We start from the raw sequence: 23,451 nt of genomic DNA, 5'->3' as shown, positions 1-23,451 counted from the left end.
CTGCAGCGAGCATTTTTCCTCTCTCTAAAAAACTAAGTTTCATATCAGTTTTGCATTGTAAAATTCTCGATCATTCTCATAAAAACCAATCACCTATTGCATCAATCCTAATCTGATCACAATAAACCAAATCAGCGAAAAAATTTCTTCCTCCTTCCATCATCAATTAGTCATCGTAAATTCCATGATTGAGAGTCCGGTGCCCGGAGCGTCACGATAATACCATCACCACCTCTTATCACATGCAAAGTCCTCCACTTGTGGCCGCCAAACGCGTAGTGAAGTAGTCGTAGCGTAGCTGAGGTACTCGCAGGTGCTTCATAAACACAGTTTACGGTCGATTTGAAACCGTCGCGGTCGTCTGTTTCGAAAATAACAAACTTGCACCAAATATGTTGCTCTCGAAGAATATTTCGTGACAAATATCGATAAGATAACAAATCAGTCCACAGTTTTGTATGATACCAAAGACAATTGTGTAGTACGTCACTGGAAAAATGCGTGAAAAGTGGGAAAAGTGCAGTACCTCGTCGGAAGTGGCCGATGGACAACCGGTAAATAATTTCACTATCTGTTATTTATTACAATTTTGGCGATAGAACAGGAACATAATTTTGTATAATTTATCGCCATTATCATATTTTTTGTTAAAAAATATAAAATTATAAGTAAAGCGAAGGTCGCACACGAATCCGGTTAGACTCTTCAAAATCCAGCTCATAAACAAATCAAATCGTGCTAATTGGAGGCGTAACGCCGAATTAACACCTCACAAACACACTTTTTGTTTATATTTTAAACAGTCAACACGATTTATTTATAATTGCGCAAAACTACAATTAAATATTTGCCCCTAATAAAACACGACACTAATTTAGTTTTTAATTGTGATAATTTTAGTTATCAAATATTTGATTCAGCTTGTGGTTTGTCTTGTTAGATAAACATGACTTTGCTCTTCGGAAATTATCTTGCGCGGAAAGCATGAAATTGATCGTTTAGTGGTTAGCCGTTGAAAGCAGATGTCTCGAAGTAGGACGAACTTTACTGCACTGAAGAAGGGTGTGCAAAATGAGCACTTTTTGCGCACTATTACTGCAATTCATAACTGTAAAACTGAAATAATATTTACTCAATATACACGACCAGTTACTTCAATGACAAATACGTTATTTTACTGTACTTAGTTTATAGTATTGTAATTACAAAAAGGACTTTATTTTGTAACAATGAACGGTTTTGATTGTTAGTGACTTAACTGTACGTAAAACTGAACAGAACAAGCTTTTAAATTGTGGTTGTTATTTTTTGTAAAAGGCCTTGCTTTGATCAAGGTGTGTGTTTCAAGTCTCAGGTTTTATTTTTCCATTGGTAGAGTGTTTATAATAATTTTACAAAACTTTGTATCCAGATGAAAAATAAGATATTTATATTCATTAGCCGTAGTCGAACGTATAGGATGAAAGTAACAATTTTTATACAGGGTGATTTTTTAAAACGAGCCACCATGGATATTCCAGAAAATAAACAAAAATTAGAAAATCTCGAGACAGGTCAATTTATAGTTTTTTGACATTTGACTACTGTCAATCACTTTTATAGTAATTTGTTTTGTTAGATCTTATTCTACGTAAGCTAAATAAAAATAACGAAAACTCAAACAAAACATACAGCCGAATTCCTGGTCAAAATATCTTTCATTTAAGGTATCACAAAGGGTTGTTTGTATTATAAAAGGGGTTGATGCTACAACTTTCAAAAGTACACACAAGGTGTTCCCTTGACCTGTATCGGGATTTTCTATGAATTTTGTTTATTTTATGAGATATCCAGGGTGACTCATTTAGAAAATCACTCTGTATACGTATACATGAGTGCATGGAAAAAATGTTAAAAAAATTCTATCTATAAAAATTTGACAAAATTTGATTTTGAAAAAAGTTATGACAGATTAAATTTTGCATTTTGACTATTAATTTCTGTTGCAAAAATAATTTTCCAAGTTTTTTTGCTACAGGCTATTAGAAGAGGAAATAAGGAAGCTGTATCCTAAATTCTTACTATATTTAATGTTATTTGTTGCTTTTATTGGCAAAATTTTTGTACTTTTACTAAATAATTATAAAAAAAACATATACAAGATCATCAGTATCATTAAATAGACATACAAAATTGTCAATTGTCAAAAGATAAATGTTAAAATTTTTTGACAAAAAAAATTTTTTTGTAACATTTTTTTATGTTCCTGGTATCTTATCTTATTTGAAATTTTTCTCTGATGCGTGAGTTCTGATATACACCCTGTATATTTTCATACATAGTCGTAGCTTCATAATGTTGTTTTTTTTTATTTTTTTTGTTTGTACGAAGTGATCCAGAAAGACTAAGTTTGTTGGTAACAGATTTGAAAGTATTTTTGTTAATAATTTGAAGCACTGCAACCGAATACGGTTTTGCTTGACAAATACTTGACGTACAACCCCTCAAGATTGTTGAATTTTTTATCAAAAACGAACAACAATGATAAGTTTTAAAAATTAGAGTCAGGATTGCCAACAGTTTCATTCATAGTGGATCACTTTGTAGTTTAAGGGCCGATTAACATTTGATTGCAATTAAATGTTCTGTAAACCGCCGTAAGATTTATTTAATTTTAAAATAGTTAATGTTTAGTCTGATTCTCATGTTTATGAATTATGGCATTTCAAACGATTTTGTTGAAAAACATACAAGATGTGAATTTTTTTGAAAATTGTTTTTTATTTCCAAATAACTCAAAGTTTTTGCCTTAAAATTTTTACAGGTAAATAGTTTAAAATATAATAAATATAAATAAGTAGTTTATAAAATGTTATAAAATCTGCTAAAAAAATTCGATTGGAAAATGTTTTTTTTAGTGACAGTAGTAAAAACTCAAAACAAAGATTACACTATTAGCAAAATTTGAAAATAATAGTTTAATTTGTTTTTCCATTACATACCATGTTTGTTTAAATTTTTTGTTACAAAAGCAACACCAAACAAAATCTCGATGGATCTCAACCTTAAAGTTTTATAAAATAATTATGAAAATACTAATTACTTGTTGAAAAAATGTTGTACGGGGTGAGTAAAGTTTTGTGTCTACCCCCAAAACGACTTTTTCTAATTAAATTAAAACTGAAAAAATTTATAGGTGATTTTTTTGCAAACAGAAGAACATTTTCAAACTATGCTAAAATGTCAATAAGTCTATAAGTCCAAAACAAAAGACAATAGTGGGATGCGGTTTTAACCAATTTTTTTTTAATGAGCCCGAAAATGTAGGTATATCACTCGTTTTTGCTAAACCTCTTTCCCAGTTTCGGAGATCTTCTATTTGGACATCCAAAATGCACCTTATAATTTACCGTCAACGATGTTTTGCCTATAAAAATATTTAAAATACGCTCTCAAAAGTTATGATATTTGTCATAAAAAATCGCCTCAGAATCCACGCAGATATTAAAAATTTTTGTTGATCGTGAATTTTCTTGAGTTGACGGGTTTTGGGACCTTTGTGTCGGAGGTTTATTATACTACTTACTACTCTAACTTAATGAATCATATATCAGACCAAAGTTCTATTTTGATTGAAATTTTTGCAGGTTGATTTTGTTATGCATTTTTAATCATGTGAAAAACAGGCAATGAGATATTTTGGTGAATTTTTTCATTTTATGGAACAAATATTTTGGAAGAATAAAACTTTTTTTTAATATACCTACACATTGCATAATTTTAGTTTTAATTACAGAGAGCAGAATTTATTCTACTCGGAATATTACTCTATTTAAAATTATTATTACTTTTCGCTTAATGTCAATATCAAAAAATCCCAGGAAATGGACGCTCATGAATCCTAGGTTAGAAATTTTTCTAATTGTTACAGTCATTAAATTTGAAGTGTTCTTTGTTACGCAAGTAAATTGTTAAACCAGTAAAAGTGGGAAGTCGTACATTTATTATCGAGCATTTAAATAAATAAAAGTTCATTTATTCAAGTATTTATTCATGACTTTTTCACAACATCAATTTTTGCCAACAGTGAAATAATTTGCATACAGAAATAATTCCTACATAATGTGTATCAATTGTCGATAATTTGTTCCCACAATTGTCTCTCATAAACGATTTGTTGGCTAACAATGGAAATATTTCAATATTGTTCGTTTCGCTGTAAAATCAGTCCAATTTCCGGTCGTTTAAAACACATTTTTGAATATTTCACTTTTAGTTTCACCGGAAATCTAACAATTTTCTAATTCTAATAAAGTGTATCACGCACGAAAAATCTCACCAATTTTAAACATAGCTTCAAGGATTGTAACATTGATACAAAATTGGTAAAATAGATAAATCGTGTTTGTACACGTGAGCTTGTTCGAAATTAGTATTGAATAAGATTAAAGAAACACCTTTATCGATCGTCTTAATTGCGTTAAATGCCATTGAAGGAATGTACAATTTTTGCTAAATTTGGAACACTTGCAATAAAGAAAGTTGTTTTGCAGCAATGTGATGGGTTTTTGTTATTCATATTACGACTCAATAACATTTTCAAGGTAAAATACGTTCATTAATGAAAATCCTTATCAACTCTTTTCCCATAATTAGCCGATACGTATTGTATTCGGCTTTATTTACATATTTCCATGGCCCTACATGAGTTTTCAATTAGAGGACATCGACACGAAAACATCCAAAGGTCGCAATTAAAGCAATTAAAAAATTAAAAATGTAATGGACTAGATTCAATAATTACGAAATTAGCAGTTATTAAGCCGGGAAATGTCGCTACAACTAGGTAAATTGACAGGAGAGAAAATTCCAGTAAAATATATGCAGTTACTAAGTTACTAACATATTTTCAAAATTATTTCCGTAGTAACAACACACGAAAATTTTGGTTTTCATAGCAACATTTTTCCTCGCCAACTATGATTTTTTTTCAAAGTTTGATTTTTTTATTTCAGGTGCCTCAAAAAATAAGTTTCATCTACGAACCCACCTATAAGAAGCCGAAGCTCCTCCTGAAATCGCCTTCCGTGCGTGCTCTAAGAAATTACAACAACTTATCGATCGTCGACAATTCCCAAAATACTTACGACAACTTAAATTTTATCCCCGAGAGTGGGAATGTCGATTTCAATACCTACGAAGAAGCTTACACTTCGACGATAACATCGAACGACTCAAAACAGAGCATTTTTGCGAATACTTACGATTTGTACGATTATACGACTTTAGGGTCGTCTTCAGTCAAGACAAACGTTTCGAATAATGGGTCCGAATTGGGCTCGGAGAAGAATGAAATGGGTTCGACGACAAAATTGGTCACGTCCAAGATGGAAATGGTATGTTCGTGCTGATTAATTTATCAAAATTTTTTCTCATTACGGAGGAATTTCTCCTTGTGATAAGACTGTTTGCTTGTTTGGTACAACTTTCGGGCGCTTTTTATGATTCAGTGTGACTTTGCCCAGCCATAAAATGGAAATTACTCACCTTGCGAGAAATTTTTGGAATTTTCATTGCCGGTTTATAAATAATAATAATAATTAATTCCAGTTATGGTTTTATGAAAATTTGTGGCGAGATTTGTGGAAGAATTCAAGGAATTTATTTTTTATTTATTTTATGATCGTCAACGCTGAATTTTTTCATCTAATAAATTATGAGTCATAATCATAATAACATAATCTATGCGTAATTTAGCCCAGCTATCGTTTTTTTTTTTATTTTCACGTCATTAAGTTTAACAGTGAATTATTTTTTCAAAAATTCATGAGTTGTCGACTTGAAATTATAGAAGTTTTCTTATGTATTATTTTATTTATTTTTCTGTATTTTACTAAGAAGAAAAAAAAATCAACAATCTGAATTCTAATGAAAATGAAAATTAAGGATTCAACGTTTTTGAAATTTATCTTTCATCTTCAGAAGCAAATATTAATAGTAAAAATACAATTATAAAAGAAGTAGAAAGTTAAAAAAGGCGTAAAAGTTAGTTCTACTTAATTAGATTTTTTAAAACTTATACCATTTAATAAAATTTCCGATCATGTCATTTAAAATTCAATTGGCAACATTGAATGTATAAAGATAGAAGATATGACGCACTTATTTAATGTTGCCTATTTACGTTGTTAGCATTATTAAAAATGATTAAATTCCAAATAAAACAATGCATAGTATACCGCAACAAAAAAAAATATACAGGTGTGTCAGAACTCGCGCCCCAGAGAAAAAATTCGTAAGATAAGATACCAAAATGTTTGAAAAATTCTATCTGTGACAAGATTTTGCCATTTAATTTTTGGTCTATTTAATGATACTGATGATCTTGTATATGCCAATAAAAGCCACAAACAACATTAAACAGAGTTATAATTTAAGATACAGCTTCTTTGTTTCCTCTTCTAATAGCCTGTAGCAAAAAAAAAAAAAAACTTGGAAAATATTTTTTCCAAAAGAAATAAATAGAGTCACAATTTAAACTCTCATCTCTAGGGCACGAGTTCTGGCGCACCTTTATAAAATATTGCTAATTACACTATTAGCAGAAAATTCAATCAAGATTATAGTTTTGCACATTTTTTTGTTTTTTTTTCGATGTTTTCTCACATTTGTTTCCTTATAATTTTTATGGTCATTAATACTTTGTTAATATTTATGTGCAAAGAGAATATACGATATTTTTCGCAAAAAAAAAATAATAAAAATCTAGTTTCACTGCTACTAACAGAAACTCAATAAATCTTGACCTACGACCCACAAAACAGGGTGAACACAAACAAAACAATAGAACGAAGCCTTTTTAGCTTTAACTATTTACTTTTCGAAAAAAAATATTGAATAATTGAAAATTTTGGGAATTTTTGTAAAAATTTTGTAGATTTTCAGGAAAAATTAATATATTTTTTACTACGAATTTTTTTTCCAACAAAGACTGTCATGTAAGAATTACAACTGTATGAAAAGAATTAATTTTTTTTCAAAAAAATTTCTAGTATACTATCTAAAAATAAAATTTTCAGAACTCAAAAAGGAAGAGAATTTTTTTAAATTTCATTCTCAAGAAACGAACATATTTTTTATAGCACTAGGTATCTTTCAGCAATAAGTTTATTCCAAAGGCAAAAAAATATAATACAAAATAAATGTACAAATAACGTAAAAATGAGACTTTTATTTTCATAAAATTGTGGAATTTAGTTTCATTCAATACGTCATTGATTAGATTTGATAATAAATGGAGAAATAAAGTCAAGGTTTTATAGACTCGCTTTATCAAGGATAATATTTTTAATCATTTAATCTATCATATCTCTAATGATTTCGTAAATATTTTCTATAAATGAAAAGTCTCGGACCATTCTTGAGTGGTGATAAACAACATCTAACTGAGTTAAAAGTTCCCATAACAAAAAATTGTTTGAGCTTTTTTCAAAGGTTAGATTTTGGGTTAAGTTTTTGACTGTTGAGATCATGTAATCTTTAATTTAGTCACCGGAAACGACAGATCTTGATCTTAAACAGATACCAGTTGAAAAAAAATCACCAATTTGTGTCTTGTGATATATAAAACATTTAAAAAAGCTAAGGTGCCTACATGATAATATGGAAATTGTCAGTTCTGTTTCTTGTCAGAAACCAATCTTGAAAAAAAAGTGCTTAGCTGAAAGTCTTCTATCACCATTTGAGAGTTGATCTGACACTGTATAAATCACTCTGTATAAATAAAAATTCTACATGTGTAAAATTTTCAGAGTTGTGTTACTTTAACACAAATATTTAGATGCTAAACTAGGCTATATTTACAAGATCTATGTGCAAAGTTCTTAAATCAAGAAAAATATATTTTAATACTATCTAGACCAAACACCTTGTTAAAATGTTTAATTAACTGTAATAATTAAGATCACTACTGAGTCTATAAACAATCAAAATCAAGAATTAGTCTAACATCATTATTAAGTGTGTCTTAATATCTCTTTCATGATTGCTCCTCAATGGAGAAAATGCATGTCGATTATTTTTACTAGAGTAGGGAAAGTAACTTATACTACAAGTATACGCGATTATTTTCCACTTAATTCGTTATTATTAAATATTGGTAACCTCCATTTAACAGGAATTTAACAGAGAATTTGTGTAACTTTTATTTTTATTTCCGTCCAAATAATGCAACATATTGCAAGATAAATATTATTTGCAAATTTATTCAGTGATAACTAAATACACAAACTATTTCATTTTCGATTTATTGCGGCTCATAAATATTCTTTTGCAGTTATTGCGATTTAATAACAATAAAATTATAACGGAAGTTTCGGCCGAAAATTCTAATTAAACAGTTAGTAGGTACTCGGAAATTGATCTTTTCTGCTCTAGAAACTTTGATGCAACGTTCAAAAATTCGATTTTCCTTAATTTAACAAATTTCTCGAATGACTGTAATTCGAAATAAACCATCTGCCCTAAGTCCATCTTTGAGATCGTAATAGGGAATTAGCAGCTGTTTTTTCACACTCCGTTGGCTCAGAAACTGCGGCTTCTTTATTAATAAAGCTTACGGCTTTAGTCTTCAAACACGCTTCACTTAGACAACAATGAAGTGGCTGACAAAATGAGTGAAAAGTGACAAAAATGTTGTTCTTAGACAACAAACAATATCGGTATTGTCAGCACAATACCTACGCACCTCAGTTTTATTTGCGAAGATGCGAAACACTTAACACTTGGAATTTTAAATTGAAGTGCATTTTGAAAAAGTCGGATTGTTACAAAAAGTTGGAGAAGGTTAAAGTGAGTTAATTGAAACGATTTTATTTCATTTATGATACCTAGAAAATGTACTTATGAGCGGTCATATTTAATTCAAGAGATATGCCGGTTCGAGTCCATATACGACTACGGTTTTTTGTGATTTTAAATTAAAATTTACAAGCTTCAGTGGCCATAACCACGTGTTTTCTGCTGAATGCAATTATTTATTTAAAGATGATATCGCGGCAATGTGTGCGGGATGCCGTTAGCTAGCAAAAATTATTTCATAAACTCGGTTTATTGCAGCTAATGCAATGTTGTCATTCTGGTTATGCGAAAAAGTGAATGCATCTGTCTTAACGATTATATTTAATGTTTTGGAAAAAAATAATATTCCATTTCCTGGAGTAATGGAGCGGATAAAAGTTGCACCGAGTGATACACTTGAAAGAAATTAAGAGAATTTCCAATTTGTGAGTCGTTTACCTTTGCGATTTGATTTTTTCCTATTTCTTTTCACTGCTGATTCGGATGAAAAAAAACTTTAAGTCAATTTTTACGTCCCTAATACTTAAATTCAAAAATTGTTACAATAAGATTGGATTTTGGTTTATATTGTGTAGTAAACTATTAGATTTCAGTAACTTTAAAGTCATTTTTCGGATACAGCATCCCAGAATTGTCCAAAAATTCGATTATTTTAATTTAATGTTCAAATGTTCAGATTTTAAATATCTCTGTAGGCGAAATTGTACGTAGCGATGTCTCCGGGTTTTCGCAGTTTCATAGTAAAACGTAGATTTCGACGGTATTTATTTTTGTCAAGTTTTGATTTGAATCAAATTTTAGATTTTCAAACTACGATTACGACAAAGTAGAGGTATCGAAAAAGTCAGGCATATTTGAAATTTCCAAAATGCTACGGGTTGGAATCCGAAATATCGAAATCCACTTTTTTGACAAAAAATGTTTGCGATGCAAACGGGTGTTAATTCTGGTGAAACTACCGACCAGAATTATGTAAAATGTATGGAAGAATCGATTGGTGCATACAAAACTGGAAAATTTTAGGTGGTTTCGAAATTATTGACAAAATCATAAAAATAAAAAAAATGAAATCAAAGTTCAAACAGTTTTCACCTATGACCGCTGGTTTTCGAGTTATAAGTTTTTTGTATGTGTAAATCGGTAACCCGACGAGCGACCCTAGATTTTTATGCACTACTCTAGACAGTTGAATATAGATTTCGATAATTTTTAAAATTCTTTAATAAACTTAAATAAGATTTTTTTCACTTTTGCGGCGCCGGCGTAGAGTTAGCGCATCATCGCAGTTGACGTAAAAAAAACCGTAAAAGGTGAATAAAAAGTATGGAACTAAGGCTTTTTTTTAATCATTTGCCTTCAAAAGGTATAATTCATAAAAATTTAAAGTGCTATAAAAAATAATCACGTTTTGAGAATTAAATTTTGTTTTGTTTTTGAGTTTTGCGACTTTTTTGTCAAAAATGGCAACTTATATGAATTTATTCTTGTTAGAAATTGAATAAAATATTAATAATTACGATCTTTAAATTATAGCCTTTGTAAAAAATAAGTTTTATAGTGGGTTGCGATTTAAAAAAAAAAAATTCAAAATTTTTTATTTTTGAAAAAAGTCACATTTTTTATAGTATATTCCTATCAATTAATAGCTTAAGCAAAAAATCTTTGGTTTTTATTCACCCTGTATAAGACAGCATAAACTTTATTAAATTGTTAATATGCTGTCATCATAAATTGCAGACGGATTCTCAAACTTTGTTTTTTTTTAATAGAAAGTTTCAATTTCCATCCTTTATGACATTTTTAGCTAATTAAAACATAATACTCAATTTTTTTATTATATAATTAAAATCTACATTAAAATCTAAGACACCCAAAATGCTCAAAATGCCCTTCAAAATGTCAGTAAAAATTCTTAAAAGATTAGATTTTATTTCAAAATACAGAGCTTTTGCGCGGTTTGATTGTGATGTAGGAGGACTTCGGTACAGAAACAATAATTTACAGTTGAAATAATGCGTATTTATATAATTTTTTAAAATATATTCAATGGTTAATTTGTAAAACTAATTTCACTTTGTGTTTATTTCTTAACTAAGATTAAAGTTCTAAAACACAGTTTTATACGCAATTTTGTTTGCAGTATAGGACCCCATTATTTTCTGCTTACTAAATTGCTATAAGAATTATTTGAGGTATTTACTTTGTCTTTTATGTAGAACAATTTTTTTGATTTAACGCCAGAAATATCATCGTGTTATTAGATGGATTATTTTTTATTTCTGTTATAATAAATTTAAAACAATTTGAAAAGTTCTCTCAATTTATTCTCACTCTCTTGTGATATTACTGTTGATTAAGTTCAGTTATTGATAAATGATAACTATCGGTCGAAAACTTTAAATTGTTCTACAAATAAATCTTTTACTTGAATTAATAATTATCTTGTATTTTAGAATCATAGATAATAACTGGTCGAGGAATTTAAGACAACCGACTTTTTTCTAAAAAAATCGCATTCAGAATCCATAATTTTAAATATTATGCAAATAAATCAAATCAAATTAAAATTGTATGTTTGTTTTTCCTTGATTTTATTTCACATGATTTTTTTTCGAAAAATTTATGTAATATTTAATATTTGGGTGTTGTCATTACGACAATAATTATAAAAGATCTATCAAATTGGCAAACACCAAAAAATGTAAAATTCAAGTGAAAACTGTGTATTTAAAAAAAAACAATGACTGAGCATTTTTGCCAAAACACAATATTTTCAGTTTTAATATGATTATTTCATAATTTTGCCGTTTACTGAATAATTTTTAAAAATAGATCCAATAGTTAATTTGTAAAACTAATTTCGTTTTGCGTTTATTTCTCAACTAAGATTAAAGTTAAAGTAAATAAAACACAATTTTATGCATTTTTGATTACAGTATAGAACCCCATTATTTTCTACTTACAAAATTATTTAAGGTACTTTGTTTCTTATGAAGGACAATTTTTTTTGATTTAACGCCAGAAATATCATTGTAGTGTTCGATGAATTAGTTTTTATTTCTATTATAAAAAATTGGAAACAATTCGAAAAGTTCTTCTTACTCTTTTGTGACATTACTGTTCAATTATTGATAAATGATAACTATACATTGAAAATTTTAAATTGTTCTACAAACAAATCTATTACTTGGATTAATAATTATCTTTTATTTTAAAATCATAGATAACTAATCGAGGAATTTAAGAGAGCCGACTTTTTTCCAAAAAAATCGCATTCAAAATCGATAATTTTACGATTTCTATCAAAACACCAGACAAAATATTATGCAAATAAATCGAATCGATTATCCGTGTATGGGAACCACCTGCCACGGTAAATCTCCCAATCTGCAATTATTATTGACTCTTCATGTCCACAATATTTAACCGCCACTCATTCATCAGCATTTTTTATTCTAATTAAACCGGAAATTGAGAAAAAGCAACCGGAAATTCGCGACCGGATTATTATCGAAATGAAGAGAAAGCGTCCTTTAGGAAGTGAATTTTTGCAGTCTTGCCAATCATGGTTTTCTCGTCTGGAGACAGTCCTCTGCACCATTTCCCTAGCTGCTGGATTTGGAAACTTGTATCGACTACCTCAAACCGCATTGTTACAAGGGGGATTGCCCTTTCTTCTAGCATATGTCATCCTGGTAATACTTATAGGACTTCCTTTACTCTTTCTGGAATTAGGGATAGGGCAACTGGCACAGGAAGGGTTTATCAAGTCGTGGAGGGCTGTACCCTTCTTCAGAGGTAACTTGATTTTTTTCATTTTTTTTTAAACAGAATAAGTAATATTAAAGTCAACTCCACAAATCGATAAGTTTTTATTTTGTCAAGTTGGGACATGTTTGAGAGAAAGTAAGACAAATCAAATGCACTAAAAAAATTTAAAAAGTCTATACACTTTGAACAAAATATTTTTTTTTTTTAATTTAAATGAATTTAAAATACTTTAACTTTAAAAAATCGTAACTCAATAACTATTAGGCCGATTTCCTTCAAATAAAGACCATTCTAAAGGGATGGCCTTGCTCTTTGGTATGATATAAAATTTGAAATTGAATATTGGCAAACTTTTCTTCGAACAGTGTTCGAAGAAGTTCGAAGTAAATCGAAATAATCTAAGAAAAACCCTACGAGTAATTTTTTTCATCATTACCGTCGTGTAGAGCATCTCTTTATTAGTAGTAATCCAGATTTTCAAAAAAATATACCGAGTGGTATTCAAGATATGATTTTTTAAAGTTATGGTTTGCTAATCAAGCATTGCCCCATATTGGAGAAATGCATGTTAATCTTACTTAAAATTGCATTTTTATAAAAGTATTTGTTTTAAGACTCTTCTTTTGCTTAAAAATGGTCAATTGCACCTTCTTTGTTCTAATTACAATAAACAAAAAACTGTTTGTTTACTTAAAACAAATAAAAAGTACATGCGTACTAATTAAAGCAAATAAAGAGTTTTTTTGTTGTAAAAATGACCACTGATCATTGAGCAAAGAGGATCTAGAAGTTTAAGGCACGAGCTCTAAATATAAGGGCAAACATTTTCAAATCAAATCACTTTCTATTCAGATTTCGACTTCACTTCACTTCACTTTGTTCTAGCTTTCGGAACTTTTTTTGAAAACGTTCTGAGCAAGCTTTTGAGTGATGTTAAATGCAATAAGTCACCTGATTTATTTTGTTGGTACATTCTACGATTAGCTTCAGTTAGCTTGTAGGTAGTAGTTGTTGTGAATAACAGTTGCACACGAAGCAACTGACTTATTGCATTCAACATCAGTAAAAAGTGATGAAAAAACATTTGCTGAGAACATTTTCAAAAAAAAGTTCAGAAAGCTAGAACAAAGTGAACAGGTTGGAATCTGAATGGAAATTGAATTACCGCTACCGCTTTAAACTTTTGGATCCTTTTTGCTCAATGATCAGTGATCATTTTTAGAACAAAAAAACTCTTTATTTGCTATAATTAGTACGCAGGTACTGTTTGTTTATTTTAAGTAAAGAAACAGTTTTTTGTTTATTCTAATTAGAACAAAGAAGGTGCAATTGACCATTTTTTAGTCAAAAGAAGAGTCTTAAAACAAATAATTTTATAAAACTGCAATTTTAAGTAAGATTAACATGCATTTCTCCTACATGGCGCAATACCGGAATAGCAAACCTTAACTTCAAAAAATCATATCTTAAAAACTACTCGGTATATTATTTTAAAAATTTAGATTCTTACTAATAAAAAGATGCTCTACACGATGGTGACGAAGAAAAAAAAATACTCGAAGGGTTTACTTCGATTTACTTCGAACTTCTTTCAACACTGTTTGAAGAAAAGTTTGCCAATATTCAAATTGTATATCATTCTTAAGGGGAAGTCCATCCCTTTAGAATGGTCTTTATTTGAAGGAAATCGGCCTAATAGTTATTGTGTAATGATTTTTTAAAGTTAAAGTATTTTAAATTCATTTAAATTAGAAAAAAAATATTTAGTTCAAAGTGTGTGGACATTTTGAATTTTTTTTAGTGCATTTGATTTGTCTTACTGAGACGAACAAAATGATATAAAATTTGTCAAGTTGTCACGACATGACTTTTTTTGTCGCCCTTTGTAATCAAAAAATTTTGAACAGTGAACATTTCAATTTTTTAATCTTGTAAATTTTTTATTTTAAAGTGTAACAATTTTCAACGGCTGATGATGGCGCAAGGGTGCCGAAACATGTCCCAACTTGACTAAATAAAAATTTATCGATTTGTGGAGTTGACTTTAATATTACTTACTCTGTTTAAAACTATAAAACATCCACTTTGGGAAGAAAATGGATCGAGTTCTACAATTAAATGATTTTTTTCAATTTAAATTTAATCTAATGAGTGATTTTTTCAGGCATAGGATACGTAAAATTGATAGCGGGATGTTTACTCAGCATTTATTATTCTTTGTACATGGGACTGTCACTTTATTACATAATCTGGATTTCAGCAACGTCGGTTCCGTTCAAACAATGCGCAAATGTTAAAATGAAAAAGGTAAGTTTTCACAAGTGAGCACTGGGGACGCTACCAACCTTGTACTAGGTACTAGACAAAAAACAACAATTTGAAACTGAATAATATAGAATTAAAATAAAAATTTCAAAGACAATAAGTCGTGTCAAGGAAACTCGAACGCTTTGTTAATTAATTACAACTCATAAGAAAACTTTGTCCTCTTGTTAGGTGGGCGTTATTAACTCTAGACGACTTGAATCACAAGTGTTTTACAATTTTCAAGAGAGCACCAAATACGGTATACCTACATCGAAGTTTTTACGATTTGAAATAACTGCAAGCAATAAATTTAATGGACGTAAAGCTAATTATTTTAATGACATAAACATAAAAAAAGTAATGGAGTCATTACATGACGTAGATTTTTTTCTAGTTAAATAATAGTGTTTTCAAAACAAAATATCTCCTCCTACAATAAAAAAATGCTAATTAAAGAGCCACGCCGTGTGCGTCGACCATGGCAAACGTCATTATTTCTTCTCTTCCGGTGAAATAAGTTGGTCAGTAGTGTCACTATTGAAAGCAATAAAACAGTTATTTGTTGATAAAAGCGATTGATTATTTTTGGGGGCAAAATTGAATTGTGATTAGTTCTGGTTAATGGCACAATACACAATTACCTAATATATTTTCGTGGTTAATTTAACTAATAAGGTACGAAAGTATGCGCTCTGATTGCAGCGTTATAATGAGTGTTCTTGTTATTTTTGTGTGAAGAATTTTCGGAGAAATCGTATTTTTTTATTTTAGACTGGATACTCTGCGGATGGACAGGACGGACAACAGTGTTTGAGGTGAGTCCCCGAAAACTGCCCAACAAAATTTAATTGTCTTGCAGAAAAACATTTTTAGAATCTCCTTTCGATGATCTATACTGGTATGGGATTTTTGCAGGCATTTTGTTCGTAATTTGGATCATAGTCATAGTTTTGTACGTACTTTTTCCCCTATTTTCACAACAGCGAAACTTAAAAAAATCTAATTGCAGATCGATTCGAAGAACTAAAAGTTTCATAAGATCTATATCACTCCTTCTCTTTCCCATCTTGGGTTGTATAATTGCTCTTACGGTCAAAGCAGTTTTTACAGAGGACCATTTTCAAAGTTTGGAAAAATTGGGACAAAATATCGATTGGTCCATTCTACAAAACTCTTATGTAAGTACTATTTGACAAAAATTGGTTATGTGAATTTTTATACGAAATAAATGTGTTCTTGAAAATTTTGGCAAAAAAACTCTTTTATTAAAAAATAAAATAGAAACTTGTTTTCGCAATTTACCCAATATATGATAAATACTTAAACATACAAAGTGGCTCATAACTTTGGATTTAAAAAAAATGTAAAAAGGGACAATTTTGTTGTAATGACCTTTAACATTTATTTATTTCTTCTGAAATTAAAAGAAACACCCTGTATGTTATATTTTATTTGAGTAATTGTAATTGGTATTAATTTTCTGGTATTATTACTTAGATCAAAACATAATTTTTTCTTATTAATTTTCCTATCAAAATGGCTTTTGATTCGGAAATTTAGTAAAATTCATTAATATAGAGACAGGAGACATGAAAACTGACTTGTCTCAACATTATTCATAGTTATCAACTTAATTTCAGACTCATTGTTCACTTCGATCAAAAATGAAATTGAAGACAGAACATTACTTATACACGAGTGTTATATAACTTTTTTTCCAACGCTTTTAAGTACATTCTTCATCAAAAAACAACAACCAAATTTTTTAAAATTCACAGGATTTTTTTGTTAATTTCTTTTAAACAAATAATTTAAAGTAAAATTCTGTACATTAAATAATAAACTGATGTAATTTAAAAGCAAAATTTCCAAAAAATTTGGATTTTTCCGTCTTTACTAACATGTATTTTTTTAATGGTAGGAAAATAAGAATTATAATAATACAATTATTTTATAATCCTACAATTGTTATTAAATTATTAAAGTTAAATATTTTCTGAAACTACAATGCAATTAAATTTATAGAAAAAAAAACATTCCCCGGAGAGGTGAAACGACTCTTGTGAAAGGTAAAAAATTCTCGATATAAAATTTTTATTTTTTGGGGTTCAGCCCTGCTTGGTAAAGACTAATTTCTAATATAATTTTAGTTTTGAAAAATCAAAGTATGCCTTAGAAATTCTCAAAAAACTTATTTCATTGTAGAGTAAAATGCCTTTTATGTGGCAAATACGACAAATAGTTATTAAGAAAAGTTGTTTAGAATCATTTCATCGGCCAGCTATAAATTTTATTTATTATTTCACAAATTAAAGAATTTTATTTTTAACAGTTATTTTATTACGAATAAGCAAATACATTTAGATTATTAGTACTAAATAAACTTTTTGACGGATCTGTTATCTGATAAAAAGCAAAAAATAAAAAATCATAGTTGGCCGATGATTTTGAAATCTGGTGTAGGGGCCTGAATTTTGATTCTAAACAACTTTTCTTAATAATTTTTTGTCGTATTTGCTACATAAGAGGCATTTTACTCTACAGAAAAATTGTTTTTAGTTTTTCTTGAAATAACCAATTTATTAAAAAAAACTGCTGATCAAAAATAATGTTATTTAATTAGAGATCATTTTTAGATCATAATTTTTTATTAAAAAAAAATGTCGTGGTTGGTTGTCATTAAAAAAAACTTATGTAAAACTCATTTATTTTTTTACTAGAGTAATTAAGCAAAAAACGCTTGGTTCCATACTTTTTATTCACCCGGTATGTACATACAATTTTATATGAGAAGTTGACCTATTCTGAAAAAAATGCAATAACAGTTTAACAGAAAACAAGATAAAAATTATGACAAAACCTACACTCGCAGTCCTTGTACCTTGTTTTTGACAGATTTTATATGCCATACGAATTTTTTTAATATAGTCCACTGAATACGAGAGTTCGATTTATTATCAATTTAGAACTGTTATTATTAATAGTAATAATAAAAAAATAGTTTTTTTTAAGAAATCGGCTTCTAATTAAAGATTGTATACTTATGTTGTTAATTTTTCTAAAAAGGGTTTTATGACTCTACAAAAACAGTTTTGTGTTATTTTTAATATCATGTGTTTGCCTTGTTATTTTTCCTTTTTTAATACATCATTTATTAATAATTATTAATACACCATGTTTTTGGAGTGTTTTGGTTCCGCTTCTGTACTAAGTTCGATGCTAAATAAACACAAGTGTAGAAGAAAAATAACAGAACATTAAATTTAATCAATTCACTTTTTCAAGTCACTAGTTAAAACATAAAAAAATATTTTGTTCAGGTTATAAACAAGAATTGTTAATTATTCCCAACAAACGGCTTTTCCAGATTTGGTATTACGCCGCCCTCCAGGTATTTTTCTCCACCAACGTGGGTTTCGGTACTTTTGTCACAAACGCCGGAATTATTTACAACAAAGTCAATCCCCTATGGATTGCTCTCGGTTTCATCACCGTTAATCTCGTTTTTGGGGTCGGTTCTGTGATAATTTGCTACATTTTTGCCGGCGAGTTGGACACAATCCGAAATCCGGGAGACGTCTCCGAGCTTCACCTTCTTGCTCTTATGTACACCATAACAGTCAAGAGTGAAGAGAGAAACGAGGCCAAAATTTGGGCCATTGTTGCCTATGCGGCAATCCTATTGGCTGGTTTTATAAGCATGGTACCTTCATCTAGCCCATCGAAACAAATATTTGATTTTATTGATTTCAGGCAACCATCACATATACTTTGCTCAAGGCAATCACAGTTGAAAACCGAAGACGGCTCAAATGGTGGCAAACCAGCATTGTTTTGAGTTTCGTGGGCTTGGTTCTGGGCTGTGGAATCCTCCTGGAGCCCGATTTCCGAATTGTGAGACTCTTGGACCATTATTTGGTCGGGAATTTTATCCTGATTTCGGTTATCATCGAAGTGTTTGCATTAATCGCATTCTATGGTACCGAAAGGATAAAATCTGATTTTGAGTTCATGTTAGGCCACATTTTGTCAAATATTTGGCTGCTTCTGTGGTGGTTACTCCCTTTGTTGCTTACCGGAATCTTTGCATGGGCTTTAATCACTATGCCATCTGACGAATTCGTCGACGACCCAGAATGGTTGTATGGTACAGGATGGGCTATTGTTCTCACCGCTGCCATATTTATTTTAGTAATCGGAATTTACACAGTCACCAAAATGGACGGTTACACTATCATTGATGTGAGTATTCGATTTATTGAATTTTTTCATTAGCCCAGTCAAATTAGACAAATCGGTGGAAAAAAATCCTAGAGAGTTGGATTTTTTTAATGCTTTCTTTACACTTGGGTAGACATATATCAAAAGTCCCCAAAGGTGAGGGGTGAGCTCGAGAAGGGGGAGGGGGTTAAAGGTGTCTTTTTTTGTTTTTTTGCTTATATCTCGGATATTATCACTCCTATAGGTTATCTTCTTATTAAAATTAAAGCTTACAAAATTTCCTATAAAATGGTCTTTTGCATTTTTGTTGTAGGACTAACCATAAGCGAGTTATAGGGCAGAAAAAAAAACATCATTTAAAAAAATGTGCTTTATCTGCATTTAAAACAGAATTAGTCTTGTAATTTAAAAAAAAACTCACACTAAATTGAATTTACTGGGTCCAATACTTCATTAAAGGAAGGGGGGGTCTATAAATACAAACTCATCGTTTATGTAATTTATGCAGAATTTTCTGTAGAAGTCTATTTCTGCATCAAAATTTCCTACAAAAATGGTCCTTTTCATTTTTGTCGTAGGACTAACCGTAGGCTTCAAAAGTTTGGAGTCTACATAAAATTGCATTAAAATTCCTTTGAAACACATTTAATTATTATACAGGGTTATTCATAAATATGAAGCAATATTTGAACCTCAAAAATGACCTATAAAATAATGTTAATTTAAATAATAACTCGTGTCCTATCTCTACTGATAAGAATTTTACAGCCCTCGGAATGTGGGTATGGAAATTTGATTTTTTTGTAATAACTTTGGAACTATTTGACCAAATATTATAAAATTTGGCACATTTTCCTGTGACAACATACCCTTTAAACTGGTAACCACGAAAACCGGATACATAAACTCAATTTCCGGTTCCAGCAGTTGCAGGTCACATTTTCTGTGTTTTTCCATTTTTTTGCTCTCTTAACACCAATTTTTTATTGCCCAAATCGATACAGTAATCAATTTTGATTAAAAAACGCATAACCTTTAATACTCCTAAAATGAACCGTTTCAAAGATATTTTAATTTAAACTGAGGACTGCACAACGCTGAAACCAAAAAGTAGGGATTTTGAATGGATGATATCCACGGTAACAAATGACCATGGTCTCACTAATCGCTGTCAGGTATCTGTCAACTTTGACATTGGACGATTCTTGGCGATTAATTGAACATATTTAATAAAAGAGTCTACTTCAGACTCCAAACGTAATCTACAATAAATCCAAATCGATCTCGTAGCATTTAATTTATAAAAAATTCGCAAAAATTTATCGTCAAAGTTAACAGATGCCTGGTAGGGATTTTTGTGACCATGGTCATTGGTTGCCGTGGATACCACTTATTCAAAATCCCTATTTTTTGATTTCAGCGATGTGCAGTCCTCAGTTTAAATTAAAATATCTTTGAAACGGTTCATTTTTTATTCGAAATTGATTACTCTACCTATTTGGGCAATAAAAAATTGGTGTTAAAAGAGCAAAAAAATGGAAAAACACAGAAAATGTGACCTGCAACTGCTGGTACCGGAAATTGAGTGAATGTATCCGGTTTTTGTGCTTACCAGGTTAAAGGGTATGTTGTCACAGGGAAATGTTCAAAATTTTATAATATTTGGTCAAATAGTTCCAAAGTTATTACAAAAAAATCAAATTTCCATACCCACATTCCGAGGGCTGTAAAATTCTTATCAGTAGAGATAGGACACGAGTTATTATTTAAATTAACATCATTTTATAAGTCATTTTTGAGGTTCAAATATTGCTTCATATTTATGAATAACCCTGTATAGTAAGTATTTATATGTGTAGAGCGTTCCCCCCCTAAGCCGATCTCCTGAAAGGTGACTCGGGTGTAAACATTTAAACGGAGATATAAATAAAAATTTTGGATGAAAGAGAGAATCAATCTGTAAGGGGGTTAAATGGGGTGTAAATGTTTAAACAAAGATATAAACAAAATTTTTTAGAAGTGTAAAGGGGCACTAAAATCAGATTTTTCGAAAATTAATTTTTAAGTGAATAAAACGATGTACACATTTAAAGGGATATAAAAACATTAAATTTAGAAAATATGATCCTTAGAGAGTGTAGAAGTGCACTTTTCTAATTTTAATGAAATAAAATAGAGTTTAAACGCTTAAAAACATGAAAAAACATGAAATTTTGAATTTTGAGAGTGCACAAGTGCACTGAGACGACACTTTATGAAAATCAACATTTAATATTTATCCATAAACATAGCCCATGCGAAGAACGAGACTACTATAACTGAATCCTATACATAACATAGGTAATTATCTAGCTTTATAGAGTACCTAAGCCTATGGAATGGTTTTGTGAAAGGGGCTTTTTCCCATTTTAAATCAGAAATACGCGCGGACAAAGTCGCAAGCAAATGCTAGTTCAGCATATAAAGATGACTCGGAAGACTTGATAGACCCTCGTGGCACCTTCTAATAAACTGTTGGATCCAATATATTCAATTTACTGTAAGCTTTATTTAAATCATCGATATTAAATCATCTATTTATTAATTTTGTACTGAACAAGACTGTAAATTGGTTTTCAATGTTTAAGTTGAAGACGAAGATGCGGCATATGAGGACGACTCGGAAGACTTTATAGACTCTCTAATGAAGTGTTGCACCCAATAAATTCAATTTGATTTTAGTTTTTTCAAATCACAAGATTAATTCTGTTTCAAATGTGGATAAAACACATTTTTTTAAATGATGTTTTTGTCAGCCCTATAACTAGCTTACAGTTAGTCCTACAACAAAAATACAAAGGGCCATTTTTGTAGGCTTTAATTTTGATATGCAGGCAAAAACCTTTATAGGAGTAATAGTTTCCGAGATATAAGCAAAAAAACAAAAAAAGACACCTTTAGCCCTCTCCCCCTCCTCGGCTTGTCCACCACCTTTGGGGACTTTTGATATATGTCTACCCAAGAATAAAGAAAGCGTTTAAAAAAAATTCCAACTCTCTAGGATTTATTTCCACCGATAGCCCTATTTTTGTCTAATTTGACTGGGCTACATTATGACTTAATTTTTTCGCAGAAATTCAAAGCTTCGTTCAAACCGTCGAACAAATGGGGTCCTAAAGACCCCATTTTGCGCCACACGTGGATGCAGTGGAACAGTAAGGCAGAGCAAGGCGAGAGGGACTTTACTTTGAAACGGCGAGGCACCGGGGGATACACCCGTTCTGTGAAGAGAAACGCGAAAAAAGCGAATCAAAATCGAATGAGTAATTCGAGTACGGAGTATGTGGAGCCGTACTATGTGCAAAATGAGCAAAATCCAACGCAAAATGGGGTTAAACCGTTACGGGTGACTTCGATTGTTGATTCCTTAGATCCTCCTAGTCCGACTATAACTGTGAATATGCGAAATACGTATAGTAACGGGTTTAAGACGAATATTAATCCGTTATCAAGGACTAGTACTCACGAAATTCACGATAGTTCCACTTCGGAAGGGTATGGTACTTTTAGGAAGGGGCCCTATCTTATTCCAGAGTCAAATATAACACATGTTTGTCATAGGAGGTTTAGCCAAAGCGAAGATGCCACAGAACTGTAATAATTTATCTGAAGTTTTTGTATATAGTTCTAGATATTACGTACTCATTGTTATTTATTTTATTACAGTTTTTTTAATAAAATGTTATATTGTGTTGTTGCCTTTTATTTTTCTTGATAACAACGAAAATAAAAATAACCGATAATGAAATAGTAGATTACATACCGAGGTGGGAGGCGCGTCATGACCAAGGCACACAGCGCCAGCGCCACGGTTTGCAATAAGTCGAGGTCGATGAAACAACGACCACCTATTTTTGTTCACTATTTCATTCACAAGAACAGAAAGCCAATAAAGAGTTTATCAAATTTTGAAAAACATGACATATGACAGTTCAGATTCTGAATTGGTCACTTCCTTGTCAGTTTCGCGTTGGGTAGTGGCCATTTTCCAACCACTGAACTGTCATATTAAATAAACTGATAAGAAAGTTACCATTTCCCAACCTGAACCTGTTAACCTATCAAATGAAGTTGAAATGTCATACTTTCCAACTTTTCACATGCAAGATAATTTAATTATTACTTTATAATCATAAAGTAATACGTAATTAAATTATCACAATCGTGAATAAAAAATTATTATGCGGCATTATTAGCTAAAACAGCCCATGTTCGTATTTGATCGTCCTGAGGAACGCATTTTTTACTCGAAAATAAAAAAAAAATTATAAAAAA

The 23,451-nt window shown here is 30.3% G+C and overlaps 1 protein-coding gene across 1 annotated transcript; it reads left to right on the top strand.

The window, feature by feature from the left end:
- Nucleotides 1-262: 262 nt before the first annotated feature.
- LOC123015320 (sodium-dependent nutrient amino acid transporter 1) lies at nt 263-22,868 on the top strand. The gene is made up of 10 exons (XM_044415009.1): nt 263-554; nt 4,995-5,375; nt 12,393-12,636; nt 14,774-14,916; nt 15,688-15,731; nt 15,776-15,868; nt 15,926-16,094; nt 18,284-18,619; nt 18,670-19,158; nt 22,250-22,868. Exons 1-10 carry the CDS (start codon nt 498-500, stop codon nt 22,772-22,774), a joined length of 2,481 nt encoding a protein of 826 aa, XP_044270944.1. The 5' UTR covers nt 263-497; the 3' UTR covers nt 22,775-22,868.
- The last annotated feature ends 583 nt before the right edge of the window (nt 22,869-23,451 follow it).

Source organism: Tribolium madens, unplaced genomic scaffold, assembly GCF_015345945.1.
Source record: "Tribolium madens isolate multiple individuals breed KSU strain unplaced genomic scaffold, Tmad_KSU_1.1 Scaffold_97;HRSCAF=244;Tcas5.2_LG3a, whole genome shotgun sequence".
Taxonomy (NCBI): Eukaryota; Metazoa; Arthropoda; class Insecta; order Coleoptera; family Tenebrionidae; genus Tribolium; species Tribolium madens.
Note: the sequence above shows the minus strand (reverse complement) of the source record. Positions and strands in the feature narration are given on the sequence as shown.

Excerpts from the sequence above, each read along its gene's own strand:
- LOC123015320 (XM_044415009.1), top strand. The coding sequence starts at position 498 with ATGCGTGAAAAGTGGGAAAAGTGCAGTACCTCGTCGGAAGTGGCCGAT. Across the intron at positions 15,732-15,775 it reads GACGGACAACAGTGTTTGAG|AAAAACATTTTTAGAATCTC; the intron begins GTGAGTCCCCGA and ends ATTGTCTTGCAG. Across the intron at positions 18,620-18,669 it reads TGGCTGGTTTTATAAGCATG|GCAACCATCACATATACTTT; the intron begins GTACCTTCATCT and ends TATTGATTTCAG.